The sequence below is a fragment of the Emydura macquarii genome, unplaced genomic scaffold (genome assembly GCF_026122565.2).
Source record: "Emydura macquarii macquarii isolate MOO-44397 ecotype Brisbane River unplaced genomic scaffold, CSIRO-AGI_Emac_v2 contig_2768, whole genome shotgun sequence".
NCBI classification, from domain to species: Eukaryota; Metazoa; Chordata; order Testudines; family Chelidae; genus Emydura; species Emydura macquarii.
The window spans coordinates 28,189,145-28,202,414 of NW_027132905.1; the positions used below are offsets into that span (position 1 = coordinate 28,189,145).

Below are 13,270 nucleotides of genomic sequence, written 5' to 3' on the forward strand. Positions count from 1 at the left end.
CAGGCAGGAGGGAGCGTGCTCCTTAGCCCTCTGCGAGGAAGCTAGCCATCTCTGGTACTTTGCTGTGAGGCACGATTTCCACCTGACGGCCTCTCACCTCCCTGGAGTGAGAAACGATGAGGCGGATTGCCTCATCAGGTTGTTTCTACCCCGCCATGACTGGTCATTGCACCTAGAGGTGGTGGCTATGATCTTCCAGAAATGGGGTGTTCCCCAGCTGAACCTATTTGCATCGGCCTGGAACATGAAGTGTCCAAGGATCTGCTCACTCGGGGGTCGCAAGACTGGGTCGATTTCCGATGTGTTCCTCATGGACTGGACAGGGATCCTCATGTATGCATTACCGCCCATTCCGCTCCTACCCAAGGTCTTGCTGAAAATAAAGAGGGACAGGGCGAACGTTATACTCATTGCTTCGGCCTGACCAAGACAGCATTGGTTCAGTGTGCTGCTGGACCTTTCGATTGCCCCACCCCTGGAGCACTTGAGGCAACACGACCTTCTATCCCAGGACTATGGTCTCCTGTTGCACCTGGACCTAGACTCCCTGCACCTCATGGCCTGGAGGCTCTGTGGCTGACGGAGGGAAGAGAGAGCCTGCCCGGTGCAGGTCCAGCAAGTCCAGCTTGGTTGTGTATCGGACTAAGTGGAAATGGTTTATCTGTTGGGCGGAATCCTGGGGTATTCCGCCCAGCCTCTCGCCTATACAAGCGATCCTGGAGTACCTGCTCCAGCTAAAGCTCCAGGGTCTGGCGCTGGCCTCGTTGAAGGTTCACCTGGTGGCCATTTTGGTCTTCCATCAGCCGCTAGAGGGGAGATCGCTGTTGTCCCATCCCATGTCAGTCAGGTTCCTCAAGGGGGTAGAGAGGCTTTATCCACAGGTCCATGACCTGGCACCTCCCTGGGATCTCAACCTGGTCCTCTCGAGACTCATGGGGCCCCCCCTTTGAACCCATGGCTTCATGCCCTCTGCTCATCCTTTCATAGAAGGTAGCCTTCCTGGTGGCCATTACCTCAGCCAGGAGGGTCTCCGAGATTAGGGCCTTAACCTCTGAGCCCCCTTACACAGTATTCTATAAGGATAAGGTGCAGTTGAGGCCGCATCCAGCCTTCCTGCCCAAGGTGGTTTCCCAATTTCATTGTAACCAAGATATTTTTCTCCCTGTGTTTTTCCCCAAACCTCATGGTTTGGAGGAGGAGAGGAGATGGTATTTGCTGGATGTGAGATGAGTCCTGGCCTTCTACATCGATCACACAAAGCTGTTCTGGAAATCGACGCAGCTCTTTGTCGCAGTGGCCGACGAGATGAAAGGCTCACCTATCTCCATCCAGCACATCTCGTGGATTACATCATGCATCAAGTTCTGCTACGAGCAGATGAAGGTGCCGCTTCCGGGAGCCATCACAGCGCACTCAACCAGAGCTCAAGCCTCATCTACAGCCTTCCTGGAGAGAGTGCCCCTGCAGGACATCTGCAAAGCTGCCATCTGGTTGTCAGTGCATACCTTCACGTCCCACTATGCCATCGTCCAGTAGGCGAGAGAGGACATGAGATTCGGCAGAGCGGTGCTGAGGGCAACTCACCGGTAACTGCTACCACCTCCAAAGGTATTGCTTTGTTAGTCACCTATAGTGGAATGGACCTGAGCAAGCACTCGAAGAAGAAAACAAGGTTACTTACCAGTAACTGCTGTTCTTCGAAATGTGTTGCTCATGTCCATTCCACAACCCGCTCTCCTCCCCACCCCCGTCCCCACTGCTGTAGTTGGTAGAAAGAAGGGACTGAGGGAGCATAATGTCAGCAGTGCCTCAAACCGCGGCATGTGCACGTGGCTCCAGGGGGTGCCGGAGCCGGCCCTGGGATCTGTTTAGGGGAAAAAAGTTCCGGGTAGCCGTGCACGGAGGCGTGCACCCACCTATAATAGAATGGACGTGAGCAACACATTGCGAAGAACATCAGTTACTGGTAAGTAACCTTGTTTTTAAGAAGGTCTTCAGTCTCTTGGTGCTAGCTTGATCTCTGGTAGATAGGAGTTTAGTTTCAACTGTGACCTCCTCCCCTTCAGATAGTTATTAGTGATGTTGATGAGCTACAAAGAGAGCTCTGTGCAAAGAAAGAAGAAATTCCTCAAGTTGTCTGCTAGCTGATCTTTCTGCCACATATTATATTGGGCAGTGGTAGTAAAGATTGTCAAACTGCTTCAATATGACTCCCTCCCCCTAGTTAAATTTCCCAAAACATTCAACTCTTTTATAGCTGAAATTTTTCACACTTGAGTCTGGCAGTGACCATTTGGGAATAAAATTCCTTCAGCTGTGAGAGTTCTTATAAGGGTGAAGTTTTACTTTCAGCCTTAAAATTTCTCCACTTCTTCCCCCTCACACCAGCAACAACTCAAATGAAATTTGTTATATAAGAAACCCTAATTGGGCTATGGCTGTCCTCAGATTTAAAAAAATATTTTTATAAAGGTTATCCAACAGATGTTTTTTTCTAATTGCTTCTGAGTGCTCATTGGGCATCTGACTCTCTTGGCCCAGCCCCATGAAGTTTTGCACTCCTTCCTTCCTTGTGATGTTGCCCTGGCATGGCCACAGGGGTGGGGTGTAGGGAGAGTTTGCATGAAGACTGCATATTTATCACAGTGTACACAGGCTGGATTAACAAAGTAACAGCCCTTCAAAAAACTTCTTAGCTAAATAACAGTAAATGTTGGGATCTTCTTCCCAAAACCTTGCTACTACCTTGCTCTTTCTTGTTATTACTAAGTACAGGTATCATCTTTGCTCTCATTTCTGTGTTAAATTGTGTAGGGGTAGGAATGTGGAGCAATAGACTTAACTTGATATATTGAAGTGTATACATAATACACTAAACTTTATTTAAATTAGTCTGGCCTCCTTTCTGTGGCAGGATGTGAAAGCATCATGTTTTGTTTTTGAGTTGTGTGGATCCTCACTGCAATTTCTTTCTGCCTATGCCCCCTTTCTTTCTTTCTTCACCCCTTTTCCTTCCCTGCCAACCTTCCTCAAATATCAAGGTCCAATGTAGTTGAGAGGTTCTTCTGCCTCGTAATTTTGCACATCCCCTACAAATGTGATATCTGAGTTAAATATGGTAGTGCACTAACGCTTGGGCTGGCCCAGTGTTAATCTTGCATTATTGCTTCATGTTGGGAAATCCTTGTTCTCAAAGTGAACAGATGCTGGTTTTCCTTAGCCTATGTTTATATCTCTAAGCATAAATAGCTGAAGTCTCTATAGAGGGAGAGTCTGACCAACTCCCTATCTAAATTGCCATCTGACTTTGCTAGCTCTTCCTATCTAAGATTATTATAGGGAGCTCTCTTGAGAATCTGACTAATGTATAGCATGAAGATAACTCTCCTGAAGTGATACACATTCACCATAATTGATTTAATTTCAAAACTAACAGGATTGGTGCTTTGCCTATGTCACTGCTGAATGACTGTGCTTTGATCTTTTTTTAAAAAAAGTGACAGAATGGTATATTGAGTTCAGTAAAATACACCACTTCCCAATCATGGGTAAGACTGATTGAGAATGGGACGCTGAATAGGAGCATAAAATAGCTCTCTGGTTCTGTAGTTGCACTAGTGAACTGTGAGTTCTGTATATTACTGAATGTGCTTCATTAATCAATGTAGGGGTCTTTTTTTTTTTCTACTCTAGGCCTGCTGCTGCGTTGCAGTAGCACTGCAGTGTAGACACTTCGTACAGCAGTGGAAGAGGTTCTTCAATCGCTGTAGTAAATACACCTATCTGAGAGGCAGTAGCTAAGTCTTCTGTCGACCTAGCGGTGCCTATGTGAGGGCTTAGGTCAGTTTGTTCCCATCGCACAAGTTTTTTTCACACAGCTGAGCAATGTAGTTAAGTTGACCTAACTTTGTAATGTAGAGCAGCCCTTTGATGTTTATATTTAATAATAAAATGAAACTGGCTGTACTCTGAGCATCCTGAATTGTCAAGACTTTCTTTGTAGAGGTCTGCTTTGGGCTAATTTTAAAGCCTGACCTGAGCCTGACTCAAGCCCAGGAACGTCGAATTATTTTCATACCCAACTCGAGCCCAACACTTGTAGGGAGTTAGCTCCCCAAGCAAAAACTATGGGCGGAAGTGTGGGGGTGAGTGGCTGTGGATTTAGATGGGAGAGTCTGTGTTCAGAGGATCAGTGTTTTCCCCCCACAAAAGCTCAGCCTGTGAGAGCTGATAAGCTTGGCCTCCGCAGTGGGGAAGCCACTTCTTCCACAGGGACATTGGGCTGGCAGCTGTTCACCCAGATGCCTCATCTCTGTGATAAAGCCAAGGAACTTTTCCATCTCCTCCAGAGCATCTGCTTACCCAGCAGTGTGGGTCCAGGGTTCAGACCTTTGCATGCACACCTGAGAGAGGTCCCCCACTCCATGCAAAGGAATGAAAGAGGCAGAGGAGAACTTGCCCCTGATCTCCTCCCAGTTGGCTTAACTTGGCAGCAGCACTTGGATGGTTCCACCTACTGTGGTGGCAGTACCACTAGAACTTCTGCCTTCCTTTGAATCAACCACTGTTCCACTTTGGGAGTTTTGTTTTGCAGCTCTTCCAGTGTCATTCCCACTCAGGGTACCTCACTACCAGAGGCAGGGCTGTGATGTCCCCATGGATCAGATGGGCTGGAGAGTGAGGATGGTGTTGTGGGAAGGGGAAAGAATATGGGGAGAGAATAGAGGAGAACAGCATTGTGGAGCAGGGGAAATGACAGAGGAGAAAGTGGAGAGGGAAAGCAGAGGCGGGTAATAGTTAAAATAGACAAAAAAGGAAATTGGGTGTGGGTTTTAAAGTTGCGATCACATGCACATAGTAGTGGGGGGAGGCCCTATCTGAGCCTCAGAGTGTAGAGTTGTTTTCATACCTGAACCCAACACTTGTAGTTGGGTTGCAGCGGTCTTTGTCTTTGACTCAGCTTGTTATATTAAAACTTCAGTATCTGTCTAAAGGGTCATGGGATTAAAGCTGATCTTGAATGAACTACATTTTGTTTCACCACATACAATCTATGCTGTTAACTTAATTGTGTTCACAGGCAGTTCTGAAGTGTCTGCCTGCTAATGCGTCTCCGTGTATAAGTTTTTTGTAGAGAACCCCAGCATCCTGGGACTGGAAGAATGGTATGAATAAACATACTTGATCTAAATTACCATCTTGGTCTGTATTCCTATAACATTTTAGAAATGCAGTGATAGTTATTTCTGAGCTGCTGGTGTAGTAGTGCTTACAAATCTTCCAGCAACCAAACCCTCTAAAGTATAACTTTAGATCTAGCTAATTTAATTTTAAAACTTTAAAAATGACCTTGTGATAAATATCTAAGTTACACCACTTCCTCTAAAAAGGAGGTAGGTTCTTTGACAGTTCTGGCTGATGGATATAGAGGAACTGAAGGGGGCATGGTAACTTTATATCTTCTGTTAGTAAAACATTGGGCTCAAGAGGTACGGATGTGCCTTCTAAATGGTTCTGTGAAGATAATGTAGTTGGAAAAACAAGAGCTACTATGGTAACCAACTCTGTAATTAACTAGCTTCTGAAATGAACTGGTTAATAATGATACTCCCACTTGAGATAATGTTCAGCTAAACATCTTGAGTGTGAATGAAGCTATTCTGAAACTGAACAATGGAGCAGATCGTGTAACAAAATTAAAATATAATTCCTCAATTACACTTGGTACATCAGAATGATAGTTTAGGAAGAGACTCAGGTAGAAAATTTCAAGGTGTCCAAATTCCATGGAAACCTAATGGGAGTTAGGTGCCTAACTCCTTTAAACTGTTTCAGAAAGGTCAGTCAGAGCTGCTGTTTAACAAACTGCTTCTAGTTCTTTCATGAGACATCACAAATGTATAGGGGCCTCTGCTCATTTTTCACAGGATGTAAACCAGTGTGATTAATGCTGGGATTTGTAGCCAGCCAAGTTTTGAGAGTTCTCAAACCTTTTAGACTTATTTCTAAGTGTAAAGCTTTCTAACAGCCAATCTGTCCGATCAAGCCAGGGCAACTGAATTTTCTATACTAGACTATGAAGTCCTTGCCTGGACAGGCTTATTATCTCTACCGGTCAAGGAAGGTTGGATGAGGAATGGGCAGAATTCCAAAATTAGCAACTTGTGTTTTATAGGTATAGCAAAAGTGAGTATTCAGGGGAGTTTTGAACAAAAGGTGGTAGCTTGGCCTGCTGCAATAAAAGATCTTTCAAATATAGGGGGCAACATGGGAAGTTGAACTGATTATTGATGCTGGTATCACTGGCAAGATGTGGGGGTTGGGTATGTATGCTGGGGCAATACAGAGTGGGCCTTTAAGTGGTGGGAGAATAGGTTAAAAAAAGTGAAATGGTTGAGGTGGAGAGGGATATATGAACAGTCTGATAGAGGAATATGGAGTGGGTGAGAAGATGCATTGGGGTGTGCAGTAATCAAGGTGGGTGATGACTGGGGCATGGTTTGAGTTTTTAGCTGCAGGCAGAGATGGCTATTCAAAATGTTGAAGAAACTGCAAGATTTGAGATGGTGATTGGTTTCTTGAAGTCCCATGCATACCTCATCAGAAGGAGGGATGGTTGTGACTAGATGGAAGAGGGTTGGGTCTTAAAGCTGAAGGATGTGGCACAGTTGGGCTGGCAGAAGATGGTGGTACCCAGCTGGAATAGTGTCCCTGAAGTATGTTCTATGTAAGAGCTGTTCCATTTAGTTGCAGCTCAGCCTTAACACTGTGGTACTGTTGTTTTGTGCTATCTTCCCTTTGCCCCTGCCTTAGTAACTGCTCTTCCAGTAGAGTATGGGTTAAGACATCATTCAGCCTTTAGACATCATTCAATGATGTGGAGCATTGTTACATTTTGTTCTTACCCCACCATGACACTGGGAAAGGTTAATCCTGCTGTCTGATTGCGCTTCTTCCACACTCTGTGTACCTGGGGAGAATGAGGCTAGAAAATGGTCATTGTGTTTGACTGACCAAAATCTTAGTATTTTAAAGGAGGGTTAGTTCCATGAAGCATAATTTAATTCATAATGTTGTATTGACTAGATTAGTGCATACAGTCATCACTGCTTCCTTAACATTTGACTATCCTTCCTTATGTAATATCTGGCGAAAGCCCAAGATTATGATGCAAAAGCAGGTTATTCACACAGGAATGTGTAACAAGTCCAAAGTTATAGTTTGGTGATTTACAATGTGTTTTTGTTTGTCTAAGACCTGAGACTTCAAAACAATCTTAAAGTGCATGAGTCAAATTTATTTTTAAAATGCTAAATTTGGACTTGAAATATTAGTCATTTTTTTAAGGCAATAACTGCATATTTGGAGGGCAGTATTCCTCCTTTCCCTTCACACCCATAAATTCACTCTAGATAAATGTTCCTATGCTTTGCTCATCTCTGGGATACACAAGTTTGAATCTTTCTTTAACTTGCAAAATAACATTTAAAATTACTGCAGGATGTAGCTTCACCTTATTTGTGAGAGGCCAATTATCATTTAAATACTTCTGTGACAAGCTGCTTGAAGTCTGGTGACAAAGCCCTTTGAAAGGTGTTTTTATTACAATAAGAGGAATGGCTCTTTACTTCAAAACTGGCTTGTCAGTTTGCAATTTAAAAACAAAATCCCTTCTCCCCATGCTCTGAACCTTTGTAGCTAACTTCTGAAGCCTGGTGCAATGTTGGTTGACCTCTAAAACTGGGGAAGTGAGTGAAGTTGAATGCTGCTTTTTTTTTTTTTTTTTTTTTTTTTTTTTTCTTCTTGAGTTTTAGCAACTGTAAGTCCATTCAGAGTGGTGAGAGAGGGAGTATGGATCCTGCGTTTGGTTCTGATGAGTACTTTTTAAATGTATTCATATAGCGAAATCCAAAGGAGCATTTTGAATGGAGTGTGTTTTTTCTCCAAAGACAAAGCACAGGATGTACATGAAGCAAAGATAACCTGACTGTTGTGACTTATGATAATGATTTTGTCATTAACTTACATCAGAGATGGATAATCTTAGATTTCTTCCTCTGCAGCCAAAAAAGACCAGCTTACATTTGCTAGATCTCATGCACAAGTTCTTGCTCTCCACTTTTTTCCTCATTTAAGAGATTGTCACTTAAGCTGTTCAGTTTTTCTGTAAAGTCTAAAATAAGTCTTGCTAGTGGGCTGTATTATGAAAGCTTGAGAGTGACTACACATCTTAAAGTTGAGACTGAAATATGCCTAAGTCAGAGGTAATGCTTTCATGCATACATAGTGTGACTGATTTCTCCCCAGGCCCAAAAGTCCCCAGAAGGACTCAAATTGGGTGAGATTTGTACCCTTGTCTGCAACTGTTACATCAAGACCTTCAAAGATGGCATAACTGTTTTCTGTGTCAGTCTACTGAGAAAAATACCCCTACCAGTCATTTTACCTACTTGCTTCATTTAGTGTTTTTGTAAAGCATCAACTGTGTAACATGGAAGGAGAACAGAGAATTAGCTTGCTTAAACTTTGTAGCTGCCTACTGCAGGTTTTTTTGCACCTTTTGAAGTAAGTTTTTAATGGCTGCTTTTGGAGCTGCAGGATACCAATAGAGTTTTGTAATTCCTATATCTCAGAGATGGAAAACAAATCTAAAGTTAACGTTTCCAGTTGGAAATGCTGTAAATGGGCAGCTGTAGCTTGATATTTGGAACTAATTTTGTTTTACAGAAACTTAAAGCTGCTTCATATGGCAAACACTGAAACAGCATATTGCTAATCTTAAACAGAGTTGTGAAGAAGACAGTGGCGCCTTGTTCTCCTTTGACATCAGACAGCATCCTATTCTAGGAACCACTTTGTGGGGTGGGAGTGAGCAGGGCTGGCAATTGAGTACCTTGATGTAAGGTTGGACTTCTCTCATTAATAAGTGGCTTACTAAATCTTACATCAGATAAAGAAATATCTAACTTTAAAATGAAAGATTCAATTAGTTCCAAAGAACTGCTGGTCGTTGGAGACTCTTCCAGGGTATAACACTATGAAACTTTGTAGAGTTCAGAATTAAATAAATTCTAAGCTTTTCAGTCTCAAGATTCTTTTTACACATTCCTACAAGTTAAATGCTTCCTCAGTTATTGAATTTTTTTTTAGTAGTCACGTCTAGGAATAGCTGATTAAGCTCCTGTCTGAGGAACTTTGTCGATTAGGTTACTATTGCTACATTTTCACTGAGGAAACACTCAAAGATCTGTACCAGAGATTCATGGGCTGAAATCTTGGCCCCACTGAAGTCTGAGAATCTTGCCATAGACTTCTGTGGGACCAGGTTTTCACCAGACTTCGAATTTCCTCTGGAAGATAATCGGTTGTAAGAGAACTGAACACCCTTTCCTCCCACCCTAAACTTGTAACAGCTTCTTCAAATTTAGCAAAAATAAGACAGACTTGTATTTTAGATGTGACTATAAATCTCCACAAAATTCATATATGGTTTATAGAGCTGCCTATGCCACTTCCAACATCCAAAATTGGCAGTTGGCTTAGCGTTTAACTATTTATTGTGTATTTTGGGGTCCATTCCCTGGGACTGGCTCTCTGGCACTGATTTTTAAGTCTACAGAACAGAATGTTCTAAATTAATTGACTACGCCAACAAATGGCAATGAAGTCCTAGCCCCCTCGGAAAAGTGCACTTGGTCGATCTCATAAAAACTCCCATAAACTTTGTGGTGAGTGGATATAGAAAATAAAAATCTTTTGTCTTAACTAAACGTCAGCTAGAGGATTCTGAGTTTTGTATAAAAGTTAGCTGATTGTATCTAGATGTATAATGAAGTTTTATATAGAAAGACATAATTAGGTATTCAGTACACATGAATGATTGTCTATAAATGACTTCTGTTAAATGAAGCAACACCTGGTACTCTTTGATTCCCTAGTAACTGTTCTCTTAACTCAAATGTAATAAAAAGTAGAAGCTGTTTTAGACACACCTCCCTAAACATTCACAATTGTATGTTTCTGTGGCAGTTACAACAATTGAATATGTGGAAGAGTGATATTAGGCAAATTCACATCACCTTTAGGTGTCTGAGTGATTTATCATCTGGAAAAAACTAGCACGTTTTCTGCTGATCCTCAGGGGCCGACAGGTTTGAGTATCTCTGGCATAGTCTACAGTTTGCTTCAGGGGATAGAGGAAGGGAGGACAGTTTAGATCTTGAAATACTAAGATCTAAGAACAGCTTTATCCCTCATGATTCCAAAATTATTATTGTGACGTGAACTGCTTCACTGCAGGCAGTGGTGCAGGTCAGGGAGAGATATCTAAATGACTCTACTTGCTCCTCTTAAGGTGGATGGACTGACTTTTCCGCACATCTGAATGGCCATGGAGTCAAAATGGATGGAGGTGTCTAATAACCAACGTGGCCCTTGCCTCTGCATTGTAATAAGCTACAAGCTGAAGTTCAGATTTGTTTTACTTAACAAGTCAGATCCATACACTACAGTTTAAAAAAGTACAGTAGGAATAGCACAGTACAATTCAATTTCTTCACTAGATAATTTGTCACGTTTTTCAGCTTTATACTGTGAACCACATTGTAGCATATTTGGTCTAGATATCAAAACACTTTGGGGTTTTAACTTCCACAGAGGTAGTTTATAATCAACTTTACATAAGTTATAAGGTCTTTAATAGGTAGAAATAGGGTGTGATACCCAACGTACAAAATAGACACACTTTCTGCTTCTGGCTTGTGACGACAAATTGAGATGCTTTGTAACCAGGACCATTCACAATAACTTGTAGCAATCTTTTCAGCTCTGTTTGAGGCAGTGTCTTGTACCTGATATTGAAATAATCAGGATACTTCCTGTTTCGTGAGCAGTAACTTAAATTGTATAAACTGTGGTGGTATTTTTGTAAGGACTATAAATAATTCACTGTGTCTTGTTTTTGATTTTAAGTATTTAGAAATAGAAAGCTTGGGCACTGAGCCTACTGCACCACACAGCTTCTTTCCAGAATGATACAGGTTTGAGAGATTCTGGTTAAAAACACTGGAAGCTGCTGGAGACTGCATTTGAGCTATGTTAAGCTGGGATAGCAACATCAATGGGATCATTGCAGAAATTAAAGTTTGAGGAACTTCAACTCTGCATTTCCATGTATTTAATTTAACTGGCTTTTTCAAAACCTAGACCATGTTGACACTCCAGGTTACTTCAGCATAATTTACATTGCTGAGGAGTGTGAATAATCCAGTGACATAATCTTCGCTGTAACTTGCAACAGTTTGTAAGGGAGTGAAATTTTCACAAATGTATTTAAGTTGACTGTAGCCCTTTAAGTTATTGTAGACCTAATTAAACAAGACTATTAGAGGCTTCATATTGTGTGATTGTTGTAAACGTTGTAGGTTGAACCCTATGTAATATATCTTCTTTACTGATGCTTTTCACCTGCTTGCTGATACTTTGGTAGGTTTTTCAAGGTTCTAGTTTGAAACAAAGGCTAAAATCTGAACTTGTTTGCCAAATATATGAATCTGGTGTTTTTAGTGACATTTTTCATGCTTTGTATTCATACTGGGAAGCATGAATTGCTGGTATTTTCAGTTTTATAGTAATCACTTGTTCATTCCTGGATTACTGCAACACTTTCTGATACTTTGAAGATTGAGCCCATTCAAAGTGTAACTCTGAAATGAAGTATGTGACATTCTAAAACTGAGAAGACACTTTTGCTAATATTTGTGCAGGTGACTCTATGAAGAGTGCCTCAGGAGAGTTTGCAGATGACCCCTGCTCTTCTGTGAAACGAGGGAACATGGTACGAGCAGCCCGTGCTCTCCTGTCCGCTGTCACCCGGCTGCTTATCTTGGCTGACATGGCAGATGTCTACAAACTACTTGTTCAGCTTAAAGTTGTAAGTGTGGTGTTTCATCTGTAACTCAGTATTTTATTTTCCATTGTCCAACATACATTAGGCTTATTCTGATGAGCAGCCTTTTTTGTGTGTATTGTCGCTATAACATCTAGTCTTCTGTTCCTCGTCTATTGCTCCCAAAACAAATAAACTGGGTCCCTGTTGCTATTCTGTATTTACTGATGTCTCAGTCAGTTGTTCTAAACACTATGCTGAGGATATTGAACTCAAATTTAGGACACAATGAGCTGTTAAGTGTTTTATGATTTCCTGTTTTCTTCCCCACCCCTCCTTGTTGTTGGAATATTCTGGCACTTCTGATAGTTATTACAATCTGTAGTTTTGTTTTGCTAAATGACTCTGTTGGTGACTGTGGGGCGTAGAATTGCACATCTTGAGGATGGGAGTAACCAGAAACTAGTCCTAACTCCCCAGGAAAGAGTGGGACATTGATATGTCTGTTTCAAACATCAGCATCTGAATTTGTTTTAATGGGTGTGCCCACCCACAGTATCTTATGTACGTGCTAGTGTTAATGTTGCTTTATCATATTTTGCTATTGCAATTGCAAGATACAGAAAAATATTTGGAGGAAAAAGCCCATAAGAAGAAGCAGCCCATACTTAACCTACTAGCCATTCAAGTATATTTTAAATTAAATTGCTTGTTATGTCAGCTATAAAATGTCTTGTGAATCTTTCTGCAAATTGTGCATGAGATGGCTAAAAATATCTACACTCTTTTAGGTGGAAGACGGTATCCTGAAATTAAGAAATGCTGGTACCGAACAGGATTTAGGAATACAATACAAAGCTCTCAAACCAGAAGTGGATAAGCTTAATATAATGGCAGCCAAAAGACAGCAGGTATAGTAACATTACTTTTTTGTTTGGGCTTCAGTGTCTTAACTCTCCTCCTCTTTTCCCCTCACTCCCAAAAAACTTTCAGAAACATGAGGGGACCACTCTCATGGATTCTGAGCCCTAAGCACTACTAATAAACATTGCATGTTCTGTTGGTTGCTATGCACTGCACCAACAGGTGTTCAAAAATTAAATCTGCATTCTAGTAATGAATTCTGGCAGATGTAGTACTTATCATGCTTCTGATTGTAATGACTGTAGACAAATGCACTAGTGCCTGTTCATTAAAAATAAATGTAAAATGTTGTGTCCCCCATCCCCCCCACCACCCCAACCTCCTCCCCTAAATGTTACGGGCTTGATTTTAAACTGAAGCTGGGAGATACAGTTGCTGTGGGAACCATACAATTGCAACTTGGCAACATAGCACAAATAAATTTTAATGCCGTAACACTTTTTTGTACTTCTGTACAAA

The 13,270-nt window shown here is 41.7% G+C and overlaps 1 protein-coding gene across 4 annotated transcripts in view; it reads left to right on the forward strand.

Moving 5' to 3' along the window:
• The window catches only part of CTNNA1 (catenin alpha 1), a 200,290-nt gene that overhangs the window by 43,870 nt on the left and 143,150 nt on the right, over nt 1–13,270 (forward strand). For all 4 annotated transcript variants that reach the window (XM_067566787.1, XM_067566788.1, XM_067566789.1 and 1 more), the window contains exons 4-5: nt 11,766–11,932; nt 12,679–12,798. In XM_067566787.1, the coding sequence (XP_067422888.1) occupies nt 11,766–11,932; nt 12,679–12,798 (287 nt within the window). The remainder of the gene's footprint in view (nt 1–11,765; nt 11,933–12,678; nt 12,799–13,270) is intronic.